The 24,579-nt window shown below is 40.9% G+C and overlaps 1 protein-coding gene across 1 annotated transcript in view; it reads right to left on the bottom strand.

The window, feature by feature from the left end:
* Positions 1 to 24,579, bottom strand: part of pcdh11 (protocadherin 11) — a gene marked incomplete at its 3' end in the record, with an annotated part of 149,468 nt that overhangs the window by 51,726 nt on the left and 73,163 nt on the right. The window contains exon 5 of the mRNA XM_080415739.1: positions 133 to 168. Coding sequence (XP_080271865.1) covers positions 133 to 168 — 36 coding nt within the window. The remainder of the gene's footprint in view (positions 1 to 132; positions 169 to 24,579) is intronic.

Here is a 24,579-nt window from a genome sequence, read left to right as displayed (position 1 = left end):
CAGAGCGTAGCCATGGAGTTATAAGTTATAAAATATAATGCATGCTTTACTGTAGATGCTCATGGATGCGCACATGCAAACGAGAGCAGAGGATGAAATGGGTGGTGAATACTGATAGTGCATAAGACTTACATTCACAGATGTTATCTTGGCAAGTTGACAGGCCTCCTGCAAGGACAGAGAAGAGCAGACATTACATGTCACCGACTGTAACTGTAGAGAGGATTTACTGTGGACAGTAACAGTCTGCGAAGGAAACCGCAAAGGGAACCTTCCAGTCATCTAAAAGTCAGAGTTCAGAATTGACGACCTCATAGATTTTAGGTTTAAGGTCTTCTTTCAGGTGGAATTGAGACTTAGGGTATATATTGATTTCCCCACACTGAGGCAAGGAGGTTGTACAGCACATTTCAGTGTTCGCTTGGCACACGTCAACAAGCTGGGCTGCAGAATACACATCCTCTCCCAAGAAATGTAAAGAATAGGGCAAACCTGACATCCTTGACAACACAAGCCTTACAAATGACACTTTGATGAAGATGTCTTCTGTGCATGTCAGAGGAAAGTGAACGGAATATCAAATGAAGCATCAAAAATTAACAATAAACAGCGACAAGCTTCTAAATTGGGAACAAAAGGCACCCGCAAGCCTGCAAAATAGAATCCTCTCTCTGGGGACCAAGATAACTCAGGGAGAGATAAGAGTATTTAAATTTTAATCACCAAATTTGTTTTCTTTGTACTGTGTATAATAATCTGACTGCATAACTTGATTTGCAAAGGAAACAGAAGAAAGCTATAGTGGTGAGCAGGCAGCCACATGCAGTAGACGAGGGACAAACAGGGAGGGGAGCTGGGCTGGAACCAAAGAACAATGAATAGTTTGTGTCAACAGATCATTCCACTTTAATTGTTCACAGAGGGACGCTGCTGCTACTGACTGGGGTTTAGAACATTACAGTCCCGAGCCTTTCAACTCAACAATAGTGTGCAGCTTCATGGACAACCGAATTCACTCACAAATGTCTGCCTATGAAGTTTGGTCCAGTGCTGTCAGCAGGCCTATTGGTTGATTGGCTATAATACATTTTCATGGTTTGTTTGTTTGCTTGGCCTACTTCGGTATTGCAAGAAGTAGTTCCACATGAGAAATAATATTTCACAATCAGAGTAATTTGAATTCCAATTTCATTCACTTTTTGGTTAGTTTAAGCCAAGGAGGTTCAAACATAATTGGTGTTGTAGAATACTATACAGTACCAACAGCCTTTTCTCTTTTCAAGTTATTTTTATTAGATTTTCTTAATAGCCTTTTCAATATAGAATATATATCATGTCATATAATACTACCTCATTCTGTTTGCCAGTGTTATCAGGGTAGGGGGCTTTGCAATTCAGTGGTACAGTAAGTGGGAAGGGACTAAATTAAATAGAATAATGTATATACTCTTTTTCTTTTTTTTTTGTTGCCATAAAGCAACGTGTTGCCATTATGCCTTCAAGTTCACTGTATGAAAAGCAAAGAGCAATTTATAGATTTTTATTTGGTGTTCGCTATCTGTGGTCTCATTTGGAGTTATTTTAACAGGAGTTGCATAAATCTGCTGGATGGGGCTTTAGAACACACTTGAGACATGCAACTTTCTCTTGAATTTGATTTACTCAGCAGTTAATTTAGGGGAACTGCGTAATGGGGCTAAAATGCACTGAACAATATAGGCCAAATATGGTCTATACAGTATGTGGTGTGGTGTTTGTGCTCGAATGTACAGATTTGATGGTCCATTTGGTTTACAGCTGGATGTAATACACATAAACCATATGCTAGATAGAGTTATTTTATCATAATGGAACTAGTATGTTTGTTTAAGCCTTGGCAAAGAATAAAAGCCCCCTATACTGTGTGTGTGCTGCCAGAGGAGCAATGTGAGATTAGTGTGATGCTGATAGTTGGGAGAGTAGATGGTTGTGAATAGCTGGTTCACCAGTTACTGATGTCTGCCACACAGTACTGACTACTGAGTCAGATTTAGACAACATTTTGATTTGTTCTGTTCAGTAAAACCATCCCTGCTTCCCTATTCTGGTCATGAGGTTTAAGGCTGACCTAAATGTATGGCTCCACGAACAGTCGAATTGGACATTCCCCGTGAGTGACATCCTTCATGTGTTGTTTACCGGTTACCCATCCCCTTTTGTGTCACTATCATGAATTTAATCTCTATATTTAGATTTTCTGTATTATTGTCTAGTTGTTTGAGTGTTGAATGTTTAATGGACCACAATGAAAACAAACCTCTGGCTTTTTGTGCCATCCATTTGGCATGTTTTTAACTCGATAGTCTGCCACCAGCTCAGTGGCCTTGCGGTTAGAGTGTCTGCCCTGACACTGGGAGGTCGGGGTTCGATCCAAAGACTATAAATGGGACCCAATGCCTCCCTGCTTGGTACTCAGCATCAGGGGTTGGATTGTGGGTAAGTCCCTGTGACATACTATCATCATGTCTAGGAGGTCCACTTGTATCAAGCTGCCTCACGCTACAGAAACAGGAGATAGGCTGCTGCCCTATGTCCCGGCATGGCTTACTTACTGTACTTAAATAAACTGCCTGTACCTTTAAGTATAAAGTATTTAATCAATCAATCAATGTCATACTAGGTGAAAACAGGTGAACATTACAAGCTCTTAACATGGTGAAATGTATCACACTGCGATGTACTGTGAGCTTGTGGTTAAGTTAAATACAGCTATAATCTCTGGTTGTAAGAAACTTTTGAAATACTGTAGTTACAGTACACATGACTGACTACTGGTGTAAAATTGTGATCTATACCCATAATTTGCAAGCTCAGGTATGTTCAATGATTACTTAAAAATACAATATTTCACTCAAATCAGTTGAACGTTGTCTTGCAGATTATAAATCTAAGCAGTAATTATTTCACACATCTGAAGATGGGAAAAAGCAACATTTAGTCTAAGCTCCACTGGGGAGGGGCGGGAGGCATGGCTGAGTGGTCATTCTAACAGAGACCTAAGATGTCCTTCCACGGTAACTGGTCTCACCAGCTTGGGCAAAACACTCGTTTAGCATCAGATAAGTAAGACCTGGCAAGAGGCAGGCAACAGCACATGGCCAAAACAGTATCACTATGACTTTGTCATTATCACTTGGAAGCTTTTCATCTTTTACAATCAAGAGTGTCACTGAAGCATAGACGTTGAAACCTGATTTTCATGAGAAGTCAGTCTATGAGGAGAACTGCAGTGTACTATAGTATATTGTCTTCTGAACGAGTAACATTCAATGCATATTATATTGCAGACATACACTACGGGTGTTTGGATTAATCTTAGTGGCTTGTCATAAAATACAATTCTGCAAGTCCATTGCCAATCTGGTAATGAGATCAAGCTTATCTGTTTGTGTTTCTTTCTTGCAGATAAAGTTAATACAGTGTTGCTATTTTTTTGTTTGTTTTAACGGTATGGCTCTGTAAGAGGCAAGACGAGTCTATCTGTCTATCTGTTTGTTTGTCTGTCTGTCTGTCTATCTGTCTGTCTGGGGCTAATCTCACAAACCGCTGGACCGATCAGTGCTAAATGAATTGTGCATGCTGCCAGTAGGCCAAGGAAGTAATCCCTGAATCCCTGAATTGTTCACATATTGTGAATATATATTCACAATAATAATATATATATATATATATATATATATATATATATAATAATATATATATATATATATATATATATATATATATATATATATATATATATATATATATAATATATATATATATATATATATATATTATTTTTTCTTTTTTTGTGAATATGTTTCACATTTTATGAATTCATAATCTCAGATCAAATATGGGGGGATCCTCCCGCCTCCCCTCCATATTTGGGCATGACTGACGTCATCGATATGCCATCATTAACATGAGTCAGTGATCCACAGGGGAGCCACCCCGTTATTAGACCCCGTCTTGCATTATTTTGCATTGCCTGGCTAGCAATAGGAGACCAGGATAACGTACGGTCACTGCGTCAGCCAGGGCTGTATGAAGAGCCACTCATTTATATTCATTGTCTTGTCATTTAAGTCTGGATAGGACTTATAAGGCTGCTATCAGACAGTTCTTTCCCCTTCAAAAGTTATGTTTTATTCAACATCTCATGACACAAATGGCTCTCGTTATAAACCTCCCCAATTAAATAATTTATATGATAATGTAAGGGCAGAGTTGTAACGTATCTGGAAAGGTGACCTACTGCATGGCTATTCCTTTTTCTTTGACGGCATACAGCCTTGGTTGCACTGACAATTGTTGGAGACCATGTGATCAAACATTCTGTAGGGACTGGTCAAGTGACCCTCTCCTTTCTGTATGCATGCCTCTCAGACCAGTGTTTTCAAAGCACCCACATGCGAGCCTGGGAGAGAGACAAGGCTCAAGATAAGTGCATTTGTTGCTGAACCACATCAAAGTACAGAGGGATGCCTTAGCAAGCAGAGGCAGTGGTGCTCGAACAGAGCCTTTGATCACTCTCTGATCATTAAAATATTGGATAAATAATTGATTAAAAACCAGACCTTTCTGTGCTATATATCTGAAATCAAATCTAGTCCGACCTTGAGAATCTCTATGTTCTGAGTGAACGGCACATACACTGTATTACAAGTTGATTCCAAGGGTACATTGTGCATTTTCATTGCTTTGAAAGGAATGCAATGCATGCAATGCATGCTATAAATGTTGTGAAATGAATATGAATAATATATAGTATGCACATAATTAAGTTTGATATTATGTTTCCACTTGTAAAGTAAATCAATGCCAATTATCAGCTTGAGTTGTGCAACACTGAGTGCCAGCATGGAGTGTAGAGGAGTTGAGGTACTGCACCACGCACTCTTTCTCATGGCGGTCTGGAGCTGTGGAGTATAAGCTTGTCACAGAGGTAGAGATGCTGGCTAATAACCAAAAGGCACTGGCAGAGGGTATGTAAGGATCCCTTCAAGCTGTAAGCTGATGGCTGGGTGGCTAATATTACATCCAGTGTCAACCAAAACTAAAGAAGTCTAAGACCAAGCTGCTGAACCACACGTTACGTGTATCTCTACTATTTACTACTATTTACTATGCCAAACAGCCAACCATGTAAAACAAAACAGTCTTTAATCCAGATGTAATGACCATTCAGATATGGGCCTAAATCAGTCTCAAAGCTTTAGCAGACTTGTATGTTCCCTGGATATGTGCCTTTGAAGAATATCTTTGAGCTTGACAACAGGAAACATCCAAGTCTGACAACAGAGGTAACACATTTCCTGGTAAACCAAGGATAGCCCTGCCTGCCTGCAGTGTGTGTGGCAGTGAATTTCACCACAGTGAAAGAATCCCATTGATTCAGAGTCATATCTCTGTTATTTCTTTTTTGGTAACGGAAGGCTCAATGCCACTCATGGAGACCACAAGAGACCCAAATATTCTATAGTTGGCTTCCACAGTTCAAAACTGGCAATGAACCGTCACATCATATATTCACTGCATTGGGCACAACTGCTGGGTCGCCTTGTTGGGCAACCTTTGAGGATAATTTGACAGTTTTAGTTGCATTTAATTCAGGACAGGAGCCCTCCATTTATACTGCTAGCAATCACACTACCATGCTGCTGTACCATGGTCCATTTGAGCTGTCTGACTATAGCTATAGTGCCAGTGGCATTGCACCATTTGACAGAATATATAGCAATCCTATACAGCTGTTGTTGCTTCCTGATTTCTTATGGCAGAGTTGATGTCTTATACATGTAAATTTTGTTATCACTGACAAATAGGAGAAGATAGTAAACATGTTAATTAGAAATTGGTATTTAAGTACTTACTGTATGTAGAAATTGTCTTTTATTATAACTTTGCAGTTACAATAATTACCTAACAATAATATCTCATATCTATTTTATTCTGTGCTGAAGTTACTTAAAGGAGTAGTTCACCCAAAAAATGACTTATTTTCTATCAATTGCACACCCCATGAAGCCTTGAATACATGGATTTATTTTTGTTTTTGTCGCATTCCTAAGCCAATAATTTGATGTGTGCAATTGATAGAAAATAAATATTTTTTTTGGGTGAACTCCTCGTTTAAGACTGAAGTCAGTCGCCCAACCCTTCACTGCAGGGCAGTACCCTACTGCAACATTTTGCTGCAGCCTACCTTCCATTAAGCACATATTAAAGAAATGCTGTACCGCACCCAACCCCAGTTTGTGAAAATAATTTTAAAGGGCTGTGATAACTTCAAACTCAAAGCTTTAATACCCCTCGTCTCTGGGGCCCTTGTGATTCTAATGGTTTAACACTAATGAGATGTGCCGCTCTCGTCTGCACACCTGCCGTGCCCACATCACAGTTTAATTCATGTGTAACTACTGTACCTTTGCAGATGGGGGAGAAATAGAGGAAGAGCGGTAGGGATCCAATGCTTGCTAGCGAGCTAGCTAGCTACAATCTCAAACTGCCAAATGCTCACCCACAGCGCTTGTTGTCTCCGCCAGGCCGAAAGGCATGGCGAGAGAGTATGTTTTACCCTCCGTCCGTCCGTGTGTGTGTCCGTCCGTCCTGTCCGTGTGTTACCAGCTAATCTCTGGCACCGTTGGCCCGTTCGCTGCGAAACTGCGCACACACACTCCCTGGATGCCAATTCAGAATCTCTGCCTAAATGTTTTCACATTGGCCTGTTATAGCGCCACCTGGAGGCTGATTTGTGCAAAACCCATTTTTTTTTTACATTACTCCTACAGATTTTATCCAAACGTCATGCAAATCGGTACACAGTATCTCTATAGTCATGTGATCAACATGGATCTGTCCGATTTCCCATATTCCATCCTCATTGGCTAAGGTTCGCTTCCAAAATTTGCAGGATTGGTCCGTTTTGAACAAAATGCCTCAAATCATGAACGCAGCTTACGATTTCCGTGAAATTTCACAAACACATTCCCACTAGGCCAAGGAAGAAATGCCACCCTTTTCACATTGGTCTGTTATAGCGCCACCAGCAGGTCTAATTTAGCAAAACACATTTTTGGAACAAAATACCTCAAATCATGAATGCAGTGTCCGATTGCCGTGAACGACCTAACAATAAATGGCACCCTTTTCACATTGACCTATTATAGCGCCACCAGGAGGCCACAATAACGTGCCTGACCTGGTGGAGACCTGTGCTCCGAGGAGCACTTTTTCTAGTTTGATATTGTTTCTCCAACAGGTTTATTGGTAAGGCTCATGAAAGTTGGCTGCTCAACTACTGTGAAGACTGTGAATATAATGGTCAAGCACTGTCAGCAATGCTTGTATAAAATAAAAAGGCAGGGCAGTGCCACTGAGTTCTAAACTGTCTGCTGAAGTTGTGGAACTACAGTAATAGCATGCAGCCGCCAGCCAGCTATCAAAGTTGGTTCCTAAGACAGTCTGGCTGAATTTATCAATATACTGTAGAGACCATTATTCACTCAGAAGCCATTTTGCTCTTACAGCACTTCATACTTGAAGGGATAGGAACCCGAACCCCAGTATGAAGTAAGACCAAAATGGCTGCCGTGTGAATATGGTCAGTAGAAGTGAAGTTTTTATGCTCTCAGAGTTGAATTTACATATTATACTGTGTACGCACAAATACATAAACAGGAAAACGTAGATGAGCACGCCATCTGCTAATGTATCAAGGCACAAGAGACACTAATACAGTATGTCAGCCAAGAAATAGAGAGCACAGTTCAAGTTTACATCCGCATTTCTGGCAAACGCAGCATGTCTTCGACAGGGTGATAAAACTGTTGCAAACAAACACCTCCTCATCAAAAGGAGCTAATAAAGTCTTCAATACACTTAAGTGTAGTCTTAGATACAATCCCCATTTCCCTCTGTATTGGTGTTCTGTTGTCCAAAGTGTATCGACGCGCTTATTGGCATTCAATAAAGGGAAACCCTCTCAGCAGTCTCTCTGTGTGTGCTGAGACTGAGTGGTGTAAATCCTATGTCCTTTTTGAGTATGCACAGGGAGGAACTTTCCTTTAACGCAATTACCAGAGAGCAATAATGTCACCAGTATGTTCGAACCAATTTTGATTTACAAGTGGACAACATGTTGCCTTTTCATCAGCTTATTATTATTAAGTGGTCTCCATGTGCGTGTTTCCCCTGGACAGTCCCCCCCCCCCTCCACTCTTAGAGAGTTATTGATCCTCCCTGTGTACCAGCCCCTCCTGATTTCATTAGGCTCGCTGCTGTTAATTACTCCACACTCTAACCTTTCGCTGTTTCATTTGGACCGACAAATTGGGTGAATTAAAAAAGGGAGGTAGGAAGCGGAAAAGAAAGAATGAAAGAAAGGTGGGCGGGGGGGGGGGGTGGGAGTGAGGATCCACAGCAGCTGTGGCATTGGACCCCCCTTCCCTTCTGTGCCGCTTGAGTCCCAAGCGGCGTAATAATTAAAAAAGTTCATCAATGTTCTCTTTGCTCATCAAATTATGCAGAAGGAGGCTACTCTAGTAATTGTTGCAGCGGATTCATTTACGAAAACCATACCAGTTAGATCTGGTATGGCTGTCTGGGGAGTTATGGTTTTTTTTTTTCAGCTTCATGTATTTGTAAAAAAGAAAAGAAAGAAAGGCCCGGCTTTAATGTATCTGAACATTAAAGTGCAGTTAAATTTGTGCAGGCCTATTTATGTCCATGGGAGGTACCTCAGTTACCTCTTCTTTTTGGTCTCAATTTGCTAGTGCTTCTTCCTTCTAATGCATCTTCTTTTCAAATGTGTTTAAAGCTACAATCACTAAGTATTATGTCCGTTGTCTCCCTCTCCCAACGGAGAGAGATAATTGCAACGACGTGCGGACTATAGGCTACTACAGCTGGTGAAGCATCTGTATAGTGTCAAATCCGGTTTACCGGATGTGTCAACCAGTCGGTGTCCTACTGACGCCAAGGTCAAAATGTCTCAATGGAAGAGCAGGGATAGCACCTTCAACCGCTGCATACAGTACGTGATAGTGATATTGTAATAACATACTCTACCATACAGATTAGTTAAAACAATGTTTTATTCATTAAAATAAGTCCCGGATTGTAGCTTTAAAGTGTATGAAATGATACATCACAACGAAGTTATAATTACAAATACCTTGCACACCTTATGTCACAAGATTTCATGCGCCAGTGCATGGCATCTAAATCACAGCGGACATGATTGATTAGTCATAAGAGACTACCGTAGGCACAAGATGATGACGATGGAGCTCTAAATCCATGTTAAATCAATGTAGCGACTTCCTACACATCGAGGGATTATTGACAGAAATTAGTGCCACCCATAACTGCCGTACTATAACACATCACATAATTTCTAGCAAGATGCATTTAACTTTATGCTCTTAACACAAAATAACACATTCTATGTCTGCTTTGAAGACCTGTTATGAAATGTGACAACTTCGCAAACACGGATGCCTTAATAACTGAACCTGAATCAGCTGTTTATAAGATATCATACAGTAGACACATGGGGCATGTCTCCTTCCCTCAAGGTTGAGCACATTCTAGCTGAAAATATTCTGTGTTTCAGAAGGAGGATTTCAGAGTGCTCCCTTCGGCTGAGATAATAACTTCATCATAATTAGCTTGTGGTGCTCAGGAGTGTTGAATTGTCGGTTGCAGTGGGATCTGGTCTGATTTATTGCTTGATTTAATTATGTATCAAAATTCAATTAGACACACTTTCAACCAAATTTAAAGTGAGTTTTGCCAAGCTGTCCCTTGAAATTAGGGGGGCCTTGAAGGACATCCCTCATAATGTGGGGGCATCTAACTTGATAATCATCTTTTGTATCACTCATGTGAACTAGGTGAAGATGTTGGAAAATGTGTTATTTTTTCCTCTCCTTACATTCACCTCTTCACTGACATCAAACGGGCATCACTTATAACTCAGAAATAGAACTGAAGTCAAGTGGGTTGTAGGTAGTGTTCAAGTGCCCATATTATCACTGTCGAGCAGAAACCTTGTAAAACCGTTACTTTATAGGAAATGGAAAATGGTTCCAATGTAGTTATTATTTAGTCACAAGCTCTTATTATCACTTTTCATGGGTTCAATATGTATAAGATCCACAGACTTAAAATTGTTGTCACTATTTTGGGCATGTCATTATAGTCGCAATTTTTGTAGATCAGGTATTTTTGCTCATTTCAAATACATGGTAAATAGTGCATTCATGAATGACACTGTTGTAGGATTAACCATTCACTTTCTGGGGGGAAAAAACATAAAAGATGAAATATGGAGATACAAGTTTTCTGTCGGACAGCGATGACATAGAAATGCAGTTTGCGGTAGAACAGCTAAGTAGGAAGTGTCTGGTGTTTTTTTTTCTTCCTTTCCCTAACCCACATCAGTCACTGCCTGCTCGCCCCCTTTTGCTCCAGACTACACCAGGGAAGAAAAGAGAGAGCTGTTTTGAATAAGTGTCACACCAGGCTCCGAAAGCTACATTGATCTCTACTACTATGCAAATCCAAGATGTCACGGCGTCTGCACTAAAAACCCAAGGAAGGGGAAGAATATTTCAGCCGGAGGTCATTGACTGAAGCACAGCCTTTTAACGGTATTGTAAATATGTCAGTGGGGAAAGGTAGTGGAAAGGAGAGTGGAGAGGGTAAATCCCATTGTGGTGTCAAACCTTTTGGTGTTTGGTTTCATCAAGATTTCATAGTGACATATGAATTGTTAATGCATTTGATCTCCACTGCCATTGAAAGCAGTGACAGTTTGTTTTATTGAGAATGGCAGAAGCATTGTCCACAGATTGCGATGTGCAGCAGCACACTGTAGGAAGGCCCCAATGTTAAAGCAAAGAGCCAGAATCACTTATCACTGTCACCCACTGGCAAACAAGACACACAATGATGACACTGATTAATGATTCCCCGTGCATTCACTGAATATGAGCTCCTGAATGCTGGGAGTTGCATTCTCAACTTTAAACACACAGTTAGCAGCCATATGGTTGAGTCTAATGTCATTCAGCATTTCTCTCATTATGTGTCAAACTACAGTCACTGTCAACCACATGGAACCATGGATTGTCACTTCACATAATGATCACGTGCTCACAAGGACTTTGCAGAAGAACTGCTGTGAAGCATTAGCGCTCCAAAGTGACTGTTCCCCCATTACCAATTTCAGATGTGATAATACTGAATTAATGTCTCTAAAAATACTAACCATCTCTCTGCTGAGCTGCTCACAGACTTCACTTCAAAAAGATAACCTTACAAGTGTTGCTATTCCAGTCAACTGCATAGTACCCTGTAGCGTAGGAACAACTTTTACCATGATACAAGACTAAGGGCACTTAGTGCAAAATCACGAGTGCAAAATCATCACAGAAAGTGCATTGAAATTGTCAGTGCTATTTTACAACCGACACAGTTGTCATTTGCGTTGTATAATTACCAAATGTAATTGTGCCCATCTGTGTGCCCATAGTTGGTCTTAAAACGATGGAACCAGGGGACCTGGTACTGCCAGACCCCTAGTGGTTGAAATCTGAATGGCCGGAAATCTGAATGGTTTCTAAACTACGTCACGCTAAGCTTGGCCAATCAAAAAGAGGGACATGTAAGAAAACGTTTTCGTCCATATATGGATGAAAAGGGGACCGACAAAGCCTCATGTAGGCCTGACCCCCTTTTCGTCCATATATGGATGAAAAGGGGACCGACAAAGCCTCATGTAGGCCTGACCCCCTGGGTCTGGCAAAAATGTAAGGACGCATATATGCGATCTAGGCAATAAAGTGATGGATTTGAAAGAACGCATTATATGCGATCTAGGCAATCAATGTGTTAAGAACAATTTTGAGGTATTTTTTACTGGAGTATTTCCAATTTTCAGTACTTTTGCTTCTACTCCACTACATCTCAGAGGCAAATATTGTACTGGCAGAGATGTGCGCTCCACTGAGCATGTGAACCTTTCTAGTGGTTTTTAGTCATGGCTGACAGTTCCCACCTGATGTCGTGAGGGAGTTCTGACTGCTCCACACCATACTGAATAACTACTAGCTTGCATAATGTCTTCAGTGTTGGACTTAAATCTAAGATGTACAGACCATCAGAGACTTGGCTTCCAAAGAGTATGATACGATCTCCCACCACGCAACAGCGCATATAATACATCTGAGAAGGGACGTTTCCCTTGACTTCAACCTTATTCCAGGTGAAGGTCACTGGGTTGAATTTCCACACATCATTTAAGTATTTCCGGTTGTAGCCACCATATATGTACAGCTCTCCATTGTAGGCAAAGGCTGAATGACCCCAGCGTCTTTCTGGGAGATACTGTGCAGGAGGTGTGTTCAGCCAGTTGTTGGTCTCTGTGTCAAACACTCTGATTTTGTAGTTGACCTTCTGGTCCCCACAGCCCCCAAATACAAACATCTTCGTCCCGATGATGGTGGCAGAGTGACAATATGAAACAGGTGGTGGAGTTCCTCTGGTGTTAATTATAGCCCAGACCATTGTGGTGGTGTCCAACTTGTACATGTCATTAGTATTTCCAGTCCGTTTGACGGATCCTCCATAGATATACATGACCTTCTCCAAGACACAGGCTCTGTGGTCGTACCTCACCTCTGGAACAGTTCCATAAATCTCAGGCTTAAACCATCTGTGGGAGTCGACATCAAATCCATAGAGCAGGTTGCAGTAAGGATACCCTCCCCAGATGTAGACGCAATCTGCTATAAGTTCAGCTGTGTGGCCCCAGCGCCCGGAGGGAACATCAGGGGGACCTTCTCCTCTTCCATTTGTCCATGGGGGCAACTTCCTCCAGCGTAGAGACACTGTGTTAAAGATGTGGACTTCAAAGTGAACACTGTTCTTCTTGTTACTGTATCCAAATGAGTACACCTTGTGTCCGACTACCACAGCAGCTGTGCTGTGATTATCATGTCCTTTCAGATGTATCGTCCAGTGAGACATTTCACACACCAGCACCACTGTGTGAATCAGTGCAAGTAATTTACAGAAAGGGTGTTAGAAGGCAGGGCAATTTATTCCCAGAAGTTGCTGAATGGTGTTGTGTTAGAAACAAGACCAGGAGACCTGGTTCTGCCAGACCCAGGATAAGTACTTTATAAGATCAGAGCACTACGTCACCGGACTTCACATGACGTGTCAGCCTGTGTCTATGCCCATGTATGGACGAAAGGGGGACAGACTTTTTTGGCTGGGGCCGGAGGACAAATGACCCCTGCCCATGTATGGACGAAACAGATACAAAGCCTCATGTAAGCCCGACCCCTTGGGTCTGGCAACAAGACCAGGGGACCTGGTTCTGCCAGACCCAGAATAAGTACTTTATAAGATCAGAGCACTACGTCACGGCTACTTCACATGACGTCACGGCTACTTCACATGACGTGTCAGCCTGTGTCTATGCCCATGTATGGACGAAAGAGGGACAAAAGATGGACAGACATTTATCCCCATATATGGACGAAATAGGGACAGAGCCTCATGATGGCCGACCCTCTGGGTCTGGCAACAAGACCAGGAGACCTGGTTCTGCCAGACCCAGAATAAGTACTTTATAAGATCAGAGCACTACGTCACGGCTAAGCCGGACTTCACATGACGTGTCAGCCTGTGTCTATGCCCATGTATGGACGAAAGGGGGACAGACTTTTATAAGCCGGACTTCACATGACGTGTCAACCTGTGTATGCCCATGTATGGACAAAAGGGGGACAGACTTTTATGGCTGGGGCCTAAGGGCAAAGGGGGCATGCCCATGTATGGAGAAAACAGGTACAAAGCCTCATGTAGGCCAACCCCTTGGGTCTGGCAATGAGGTGTGGTCTTGTGCATGGTTGCAGCATTGCTGTCTTAGGTACAATTAGAAAACTCAAAAAGCCATTTTGCCTCAGACCGGGCCATGAGCTAGTCTAATGACCAGGGCAGTGCAGCATACTGTAGACATTTTCTTACTATTTAGAGAGCGTATTATTACCAGTTTCGAATTACGGTGTGCTTCTATGTACTGTAAGGGGGAAGGGGGAGACCTTTGTGAATCGGGTGTGGAACATTCAGTTTCAGCTTCACCCAGATGATGGCTGCTCACATGGACATGATGAGCACTCTGGGGGGAGCTGTCTTGCTCAGGGACACTTCGACACATACACATAGTAGACCGGGTTGGGAGGCAAACCTTCTGCTTACCAGATGGCCTCTTTAACCACTAAGGTGGCTTGCAGTCAAAATCCATTCGAATTCAACATAATACTCAAGGTGGACAGACATATGACATTGCTGAGAGACTGTTCATTGAGGTTGAACAAATTACAAATAAAATCTGATCCAGATTAGGTTTACACCTGTAAACTTTTGACCTTTGATGTGACAATGAAGTTGAAGTTGGAGTTGAGTTGAAGATTACCCATATTAAACAGGGCCCTAAGAGTCTAAATACCTCATTAGCTACTACTGCTTCTTACACCCAACCAAGTCATTTGAACCAATATTGCTGTCTGTATAGTTAATTAATCATTAAAAGGATGTCAGAAATGTATTTACCTGTTCTGTTCACTGAAGGATTAGCGCATATTGTGAACAACAGCTAAAACTTTAAAGTGAAATAAAATTGAGTACCATAATTAAAACACTACAAATGTCTTTCAAATAGAAAGAAATGAAAACTTTTGGCCTAGAGGAAAGACTATAGTCACCAATATCAAGAGGATTGATACTGCAATCTCCCTATTAGATTAGATTGATATATATTGTTGGCAAAACATTTTGGCCTGAGGGTGATGCTAGAGTTAGTAGAGAGGGTCATTGGTCACTCAAATGTTTAAGGTTCATCCTCTGGGGAGCATGAATGCGCCCAGCAGGTTGCATGGTAAGCCTATTAGATTTTTAGATATCTTGTGTGCAACTGTGGGGTCATCAAAGTCAATAGGGATCATTATCTGAGGAGCTGTAAGGTGCACAGCAAATTACATGGAAATCTAGCCAGTAGTTTTTCGATATATCTTTTTCGGACTATAGTGGTGCATGGACGGACGGACGGACGGACGGACGGACGGACGGACCAGCCGACCGACATACAGACAGACCCATTGACAGACAAACAGAGAGACACAACCATCCTTAGAGTTCCATTGCTTCAAATACTTCAATACTGTGTATGTAGTGGAGGTGTTTTCACAAAGATGGTACCTTTGAGATTTTGAAAACTCACACATTTCTCACACCAAATAGAGTACCTCACTCAAAGTACTTCTAACTAAAATATCTGGGGGCTATAGTCAGGCTAATTAGCATCACTAAATCATCCGTTCTTCTTAGTCCTTACACCTCATAAGGAATGTTTAAGTGAGACGTTGCAATAGTAAGAGACAGATCGTGTTGCTGTCAGAAGGCTTTTAATGTTACAAATGAGAACCATTTTGTGCAGCATTTCCTCTCCACTCATTTGCTCTCTACCTTTTGAGGAAACAAGTAGATATGTGCAGGTCATAAAAGCACACAGTGTCCAACCAAGGTCATGTGTTTATTTCCCTCAATGAAATGGCAATAAAAGCAAAGTAATAGACACTAAAAAAGCCAATAGACCCGATTTTTCAAGAAGGCCAGCTATAAGAGAGACGGAATATATAGGAAGGGAAGTACAAATTGTTCCATGATGCAAACAGCATCCTCCACCAATAAAATATTAACAGTCAACATACTCAATATTCCAGAAGAGATAGCACTTTCTCCACCAGTTATATCAATGTAGACTTCATACATAATTTTTCAGGCAAGCTAATCCATATGAATGCAAGAGGCCTGCAAGGAAATAGTTTATTTTTTATAATTATGTTAGTTAGTTTGCAGACTGATACCCCATAATGGGCCTGACTCTGTTAAATATGTAAATAACAGGTATGAGTAGCCTATGAGTATTAGGCTAGTGTACGATAATATACCCATAGCACTAACTGTCATTTATTTATTCAACTGAGGCAGCTTGTTAACCAACATGCAACTGTCAGGTCTTAAGAATGCATATACACAATCAAATCATGCGTGCAAACGGAACGCAACGCAGGGGTGCAGTGCTGTTAAATCATTGATGAAGCACAGAGACAAAACCCACTGTCGTATCCCCATCTGCCGCATGCATACCGTACCCAAATATGTCAATGTCAGTTTTCTTGACAGCTCAGTCAGTTTAGAAAGTGTGGCTTTGATGTAATTCAGAAGCCATGCAGTGAAGAACTCTCGCTCTCCTAGCCTGCCCCACCCAAGTGTGGTCCATCACCGTCACCAAAACAAACTTCTCCTCTCTGCCAAAGACTTTTCTTCCCCCCCTCATCCCACAACTGAGCATCCGTCATGTGGATTTTTTTGTGGAAGGCAAATGGGAGCTCCAGGAAGCCAAACACATGCATTTCTTCTTCCAACCCTCGTGCTGTTTCTCCGGCCACGGCCAAATATATTAACATATGTTCTCACAGTGCACAGTGCTACTCTGCATTGGTAAATGCCTTATTACAGCAAGCCCCGTTCAGTGCTTTCCCATTGAATATCCATAAGTAGTAAAACACTGCCATATCTGCCCACTCAGAACAGTAGGGATGTGTCTCGTGATGAGGGCTCCTTAACATTTAGTCAGAGGCGCTCTTTGTCAAATTGATATTCCTCCCACTCACAGCAAACGCGGGCGGTAATAATGACAAATAAAGGCAATATTGCTTCTGGATGGTACAATAAGGTCATCTGCTGGTTATAGTTTTGTTTTTTTCCTTCCTATAGCTACCATGATTTTCATCATGCTGACTCTAAATTCACAATGTGCCAATGTGAAATATACAAGATCTCTGAGTGAGGAGAAAATGCATGCTACATGTACCCAATGACTTAACATTTTTCAAATTAATGCGATTTGTAATTTCCTCTTCTCCTTTGTTGTTTTTTAGAGATCATAAATCCCATATCAAAGACATAAAATAACACCGGTGACACCGCCTTTTTAGTTATTCACAGATAAAACACAAACTACAGCATATTGGATAAACAGGAATATCAACCAAAGATAATGAGACACACTTTGACAGCGTATGACATATAGCTGCACATGCTCTTGACAAATCATCACAGATGTTTGGTTAAATTTACCTACAGTATGTGCATACATTTAGGAACTTTTGTCAAAGACAGACTTTTATGCTAAGATGTGATGACTTCCAGGAGAATAATCGACATGTTAATACACATTAGCCAAGCTGCTTGATTACCGCCAAAGATGTAAGTGTTGCTTGTACGGGATATAAAACACGAAATCCAAAATCAGGAAATAAGACATGAGGGCCCGTGAGGATATTGACTGATGTTGCATTGACACTGGATGTGTTGATTGCTGTGAAAATGCATATCACTGTTTATTGTCTCCATTGCAGAATGAGTTCCTAAAGGGTGACCGTCCTGTGACCGTCCTTTGAGACACTATGTGTCCATTTATTTATTTATTTGTACATCTATTTTTCATGTTTTATTTGGATGGTCTTCTGTCTGGCAGCAACAGAGTTGTGCTGTGTTGATCTAAAGAATTATTTTGAAAGAAGAAACACTACAGAGAAGTCATCTTCTTCTCATGCTGGCATCCATGTCATCCCATGGCAACACACTGATTTATAATGGTAGGGAGGAAGAAAAAAAAAAGAGGCCAGGATATATCATTGAATCATGAAGGCATTGAATATTACTTTGCTCATGAATAATATCATTAAATCGGTTCTTTTATAGTTAGACCACAGGCAAAGATCTTAGGCTTTTTATGATTAATGCCTCATCAATAAATTAAGGGTTTTTGAGATTTTATTTATTAATTACTTTGTCTTATTTTTCTTTTCGTTCTTTTCAAGTCACAGTAGGGCTATGCCAAATCACACAAGGACAGTGTTTGTTTGACCATCCAATGTCATCCAATGTCACACCACCGTACAGAGCAATTTGGCTTCTTAAAACTTTATATTGGTCATTAACAAATGTTCCATGGAAAAGTAACCACACAGCAGTATACTAATGACAAAGCATTACATGACACCAACAAATTGGTTATCATTTTCATGTGTGTGTGTGTGTGTGTGTGTGTGTGTGTGTGTGTGTGTGTGTGTGTGTGTGTGTATCCATCCATCCATCCATCCATTATTCTATCCATCTATCCATCTATCTATCTACACTACAGTATCTCTCTCTCTCTATATATCTATCTCTCTCTATATCTCTATCTCTCTGTCTCTTTATAAATACTCGTCCATACCCGGTGAAGTGCGCAGGCGAAAGTAGTTGCAAACGTGGGGTTATCCCGCGTCCCGTCACGCACGCACACACACACACACACACACACACACACACACACACACACACACACACACACACACACACACACACACACACACACACACACACACATTTAAATTCTTTATTTATGTCCACATATATACAAGATCTAAAGGACACAAATACTGGTAGTGCAATTTGACATCGTGGGTTACTCCGTTACATACGTGCCGACAAAGGCAATCATAGGCCTCCGTCGGTCAGGGTTGACCATGGTTTTGCATGATAGCTGACACTGAGCAATATTTTGCTAGCTGTTTGGCTCTTCTCTTTGAGAGACCAGCCCTCTGAAGGCCTCTAACAACGAGCTTATGAACATGGCCCAGGCTGCCAAATATGAAAACTAAAAGTTTACAGTTGTAGCCCAGTTGCATGGTCTGCTCTAGCAGTCGATACTTCAACACCTTAGTTGTAAAGGCTTCTTCTAGGGTGTGGTCAAACGTACAGCCAACCTCTAGAATGAGAACCTCTCTGCTGTTCTCATCAACAACAACAATATCGGGGGTGTTTGCTGCAATATCAGAGAACATTGAGACATCACTACACAGATTGAACATACTCGGCTTCACAGTGGAGTGCTCAGCACTGGTGCAGGTGACCTGAATGTGGAGATGATACTGTCTGCAATCAGATCCACGATTCTATCTATCCACACACACACACACACACACACACACACACACACACACTCTCTGTGTGTACTTGTGGCAGACGGCAAGAGTGTAACCATAGAGTTAAAAATAATAGAGAGGGCACCGGATATCGCCTCCCATCCACTTGAATTGAATTGCTCACCCAGTGCATGAGGTGAATTCACCCCTTCTTCCGGGTTGTGAAGTGTGATGGGCGAGGCCTATTTGGGGCCACTGTGACACGTTTTGCGTCACACCAGTGACGCGTTTTGCGTCACCTCGGTGCGCAGCCCCGTGCACAAGCTTGTATATATATATGTGTATATATATATATATATATATATATATATATATATATATATATATATATATATATATATATATATATATTTATATATATATAAATTACAAGCCGTATCGTGATTTTCACGCTATTTCATTACGTTACTCCTGAGCCCCGCACATGTGCGCGTTCAAGGAGGCACGTGCCGTTTTTCTGTACATTCTGCGCATTCCTGCTTCCGATGGGGGAAAAGGAAACCTCAGTTGATAAAACCCAAAGTTTATATTATTAATATGCTAAACAATTTTTTTATTCTAGATTCAATTTTATTTTAATAATTCTTATTAAAATAAAATTTATTTATTAAGAAACAAGTGTTTTCCTGTACAAATCAGGTATTAGGCATATCATGACACCTCTAATAATATATATATATATATATATATATATATATATATATATATATGCTACTGTGGGATTCAGTAGGTTCTGGTGCTGTGCCAAGGTACTTTAAAGGCCAGTCCACATGACACATCAGTGATTTGAAACGGGATAAAACCACATTGCGATATGTTGTGCAGAGAACAGTCTGTCTGAATAGGCCCTATGCACAGCAGCCATGTTGTCCTTCACAAGTGTTACCAATGATAATAATTAAGGTTGTGTTCCATTCTGGTCAAATAGAGTCAGGGTGCTGCTATTGTGCATGTTGGCTCACTGGAAAGACTCTACACTACATGGAATAGATCCTTAATCAGTATCATTGGTAACACCTGTGAAGGAAGTAAGAAGGTGCCAAATTTCTGGTCAGTTTCTTGCATCAAGGTTCATATCTCATTTTAGTTGAGGTATTGACCCATTAACTCAAAAGTGCAGGATATGTCTGCATAGCCTGGAAACCAGACAAATCTGCCAGTGCCAAATAGCAGTGATATTATATATCACATATTATATTCTGAAACATACCCTCTAAGTTTCAATCAAACTGACCACTAAGGGGTGCTACAAATGGGTGTGACATATCACTAATCAGACTATAAATTAAAAGTTGTTTGTCCAATCATTACTAAATGAACAGGATATGTTTCATAACACTGTTGAACCATGTGTGTCAAATTATTTAGAAATCACCCAATAGGGAGTTGCTACCAGTTCCAATAGTGGATGGGCCTGTCACAAATTTGGCACAATTTCAATGATAGTATCCAAACATCACCAAACTAGGTGGATATGTTTAATTAAAGGGATACTTCACTTTCGGGCCGGGGACACATTTAAAAAAAATATTAAAAATAAATGAAAAAAGTTATGGAAAATTCATGGCCCCCTCACGACACGCAGTGTCCTACTAATGTGTGAGGGGGCCATGAATTTTCCATAACTTTTTTCATTTATTTTTAATATTTTTTTTAAATGTGTCCCCGGCCCGAAAGTGAAGTATCCCTTTAAGCTGCTGAAATGTCCCCAAAATGTAAATGTGTTGGCTTGAAACCCTGAATCACTGATTTGTGTCTATATTTATCTTTGTATTTTATTACACATTGTATTGCCCCCTAAAGACAGTCTAGACTTTAGACTAGATAATGTGATACAAATGAGGCTACATGTAATTACTTAAAGAATAAATGACCTTGTTTTTGTCATAAGATCTGCCTGCCTGCTTTAACCCCCCCCCCCCAAAGGCTATTGTTTACATCATATGTACGTATGTATGTACAGTATGTATGTATGTATGTATGTATGTATGTATGAATTATTTTATTTATTCATTTATTTATTTAAGAAATATGGATTTATATAAAGTGTACAGGTAGGCCTAATGTGGTAGGCTGGTGGTGTGGTCCTCTGTAGATGTTAAGGGTAATGTGATCACTTGACTACACCATTTCTACAGGTTTTATTTAGTTCCTACCGTGTGAACACCCTAACGCAGGACCCATGAAAGTCCCACCATGCTTCCCTTAAAGAAGGTTCCAATCATTCTGCTGGATTACAGGCCTAGGTATTAGCCACCGGTCAGGCTAAAAGGGTAATACATTAGCCATCTCAGGGAACGGGCTGCTCCACTGCAATCCTGAAGCACACAATGACTTATCATTAATGGGTTGGGAAGTGTGGGGAGTGCACCCTGCACAAAGATTTCCTCGTGGATGCGGCCTCTGACACAGGGGTACCTGCCCTCCACCATCTGCAGTGACTTGACAAATGATTCTATATCAATGGGGTGTACACTGATTTGGGTAGTAATTGATTGGATGTGTGGCCCTCAAATCCCTGATTGGTTTAGTTGGATGTAGGGTGGGGAATATATGAGAGTGAGAGAGAGAGAGAGAGAGAGAGAGAGAGAGAGAGAGAGAGAGAGAGAGAGAGAGAGAGAGAGAGAGAGAGAGAGAGAGAGAGAGAGAGAGAGAGAGAGAGAGAGAGAGAGAGAGAGAGAGAGCGCGCAAAATGCATAGTTTTACTTTCACTTTCATACTCATACCCCCTTTTTATGGTGCCTTGACAATATCCAATTTATGCATGTCTCTGCGAGGATAGCATTTTGCCATTCAACCAGAAGTGGCATGGAGCAATAGCAGTTAGCAGTGGCATTCTATTGATTTGTTCTACGTTGGCATGGCATGTGGTCTCATTGAGATTCAGTAGAGAGAGGGGAGCAACAATCATATTTTCCTCTATCAATTTCTCCTGATTTTGTGATGCCTTTAACCTTTGTTATGGAAACCATGATAACTGGGGAGGTGACATCTTTGCTTAAAATTGTCTGTTCTCAGCCCTCGACTAGCATTGCCTCAGCCTCATAAAGCAGAGAGGATATCATGAGATTCTATGCTGCAATAAGATGATGCACTGAATAGAAACCAATATAGATGCAAATAAATGTGATTTAGGGCCCGGATGACTTACATCTCAATTTTAAATATAGGCTACAATTTCAACATATTTGCAATGTTAAATATTTATCCTTTACTTGTCTTCTTTTCTTTCTTTTTTTTAAATTGAAATGGAATTTTCAAATTAGCCGTAGAATTTTATGCTAACTGATGCCAAGGCTGTGCATTTGATGGTATAGTCGTCCATGTGAGCTTTTACTGCCAGTATTTATTTAAATATGCCGTGCTGCACCGGCGTCTGCTGTCACTAGCCATTCGAGTCATTCAACCAGTCGTGTCACATATGGCATGTTGGATGCGCTGTCGATAAGCCGAGAGAACTGCTAAAAGGAAATCCCATCGCTGCAACAGCGGCCGATGGTGTAGTACGCCTGTACTGCCCTTATGGCCTGTAGGCTGAATGCTCTGCATACACCTTTTGCCATTTGACATGGACATGCTGTGCTTGCTAGTGACAGATGCTGCACAGGACCAAACCCAGAGGTCATAAATGACCTTTCAGATTGTCTTCTTTTTTTTTTTGTCACAACATGACGCAACCTCGGGCACACTGATAGAACCCTGGGTTGTTGCCGCTTGTCTTCCACGATCAAATTTACCTCTGCTGAATTGTGTGTGTGTGTGTATGCTTGCAAGTGAGTGAATGGATTGTTTGTGTTTGGTTGGAAGATGCCTCAGTAACTACTCATAGTCTGCCTCTAAATAACCTTAATTCCTGTGTGAATGGCCTCTTGTTTAGGTGCCGGAGGGGTTGTCTTTTATTATACAGGATGAAACTTCATTAAGATGATATTCACAAGCGGCCATTCCTTAGGAATATGCTGCATGGCAAGAGTTGTACACAAGGCCCCCCATCAACCGTTTTATCTATGGTTATCAATCTGTTCGTTTGCATAATAGTGTTCAGAGGAAGGCAAAACAAAAAGGGGGGGAGGGGGTGTTCTGAGCAAGCAAATGATTTGTTCAGCATTTTCATCATTTGACCCTTTACAACCAAAGTTGTCAGAGAAAATGTTTTTCATTTTCAACGTGGAAAACAAAAGCTGTGAAATGACATCATGGAGTCATAGGGCTTTAGTTTGCCATAGTAATTTCAGAGAGCTGGCAGGAACAGAGTGCAGCAGGACCCCATACTGGCAGAGGTGCTTGAACCCCACCCCCAACACTCGCCCTCTCCATCTGTCACCTAAATAGGTTGAAGTGCTCACATACACACATATGCAATCATGCATGCATGCACAATGCACACACTCAGATACTCTCTCTCTTTCTTGCTCTCTCTCTCTCTCTCTGTTTCTCTCTCTCAACATAATAATAATAATAATAATAATAATAATGTACACATAGCCTACTTAACAGGGTCAGCTGCAGACAGGGCACCACGGGGACCATAAGAAAATGTGTGCGGGCATGGTTCAAAATAAAATGTGAGCCGGTCGGGTGTGGGTGAAATACAAATTCTCCATTCCAGGGTCAAGTAGCTACTGCCAGTGAGAGTGACTTCTCTCTCTATTGCTGGATTTGTTGCTCAACAGAGGAGAAGCCAAATTAAACCAGAGACAGTGGACAATATTATTTTGCTCGACAGCAAGGGCTTTTTATAGTCTGGCGATTTAGTGTTGTGATCACTGACCAGCGATCAAGTTTGATTGCTGGTCGCAAATACTTTTATTGAGCTTTTCCACTGCGTGGTACTGGCTCCACTCGAGCTCTACTCGCCTTTCTTGATTTATCATCAATACAAAGTAGTACCTGGTACCTGGCAGTGGTGGAAAAAGTACTCAAATGTTTTACTTAAGTAAAAGTATCAATACTGCATTGCAGAAATACTCTGTTACAAGTAAAAGTCTGGAATTCAAAATTTACTTAAGTAAAAGTACAAAAGTATTGGTATCAAAATGTACTTAAAGTACCAAAAGTAAAAGTACTAAAATGTTTGAAAATAGCAGATCTACAAGCTCACAACGTGTCGCGATGCGACGTGTTGTGAGCTTGTAGATCGGCTATTTTCAAATAGCCTAGGTTTAAAATAGGGCTAAAGTGGTTAATGTATGTTTTATAATGTAATCATGTATATTTGCAAAGTAACTAGTAACTAAAGTTTTCAAATAATTGTAGTGGAGTAAAAGTACAATATTTGCCTCCGAGATGTAGTGGAGTAGAAGTAAAAGTATAGACAATTGGAAATACTCCAGTAAAGTAAACGTACCTCAAAATTGTATTGTACATAGTAAATGTACTTAGTTACTTTACACCACTGGTACCTGGTACTGATATTCTTTTTGCATCGCCTCCATCCAGCTGA

The sequence above is a fragment of the Gymnoscopelus braueri genome, assembly GCF_963280865.1.
Source record: "Gymnoscopelus braueri genome assembly, chromosome: 20".
Lineage (NCBI taxonomy): Eukaryota > Metazoa > Chordata > Actinopteri > Myctophiformes > Myctophidae > Gymnoscopelus > Gymnoscopelus braueri.
The sequence above is the reverse complement of the archived record's forward strand: the minus strand, read 5'-3'. Positions and strand labels throughout refer to the sequence as shown.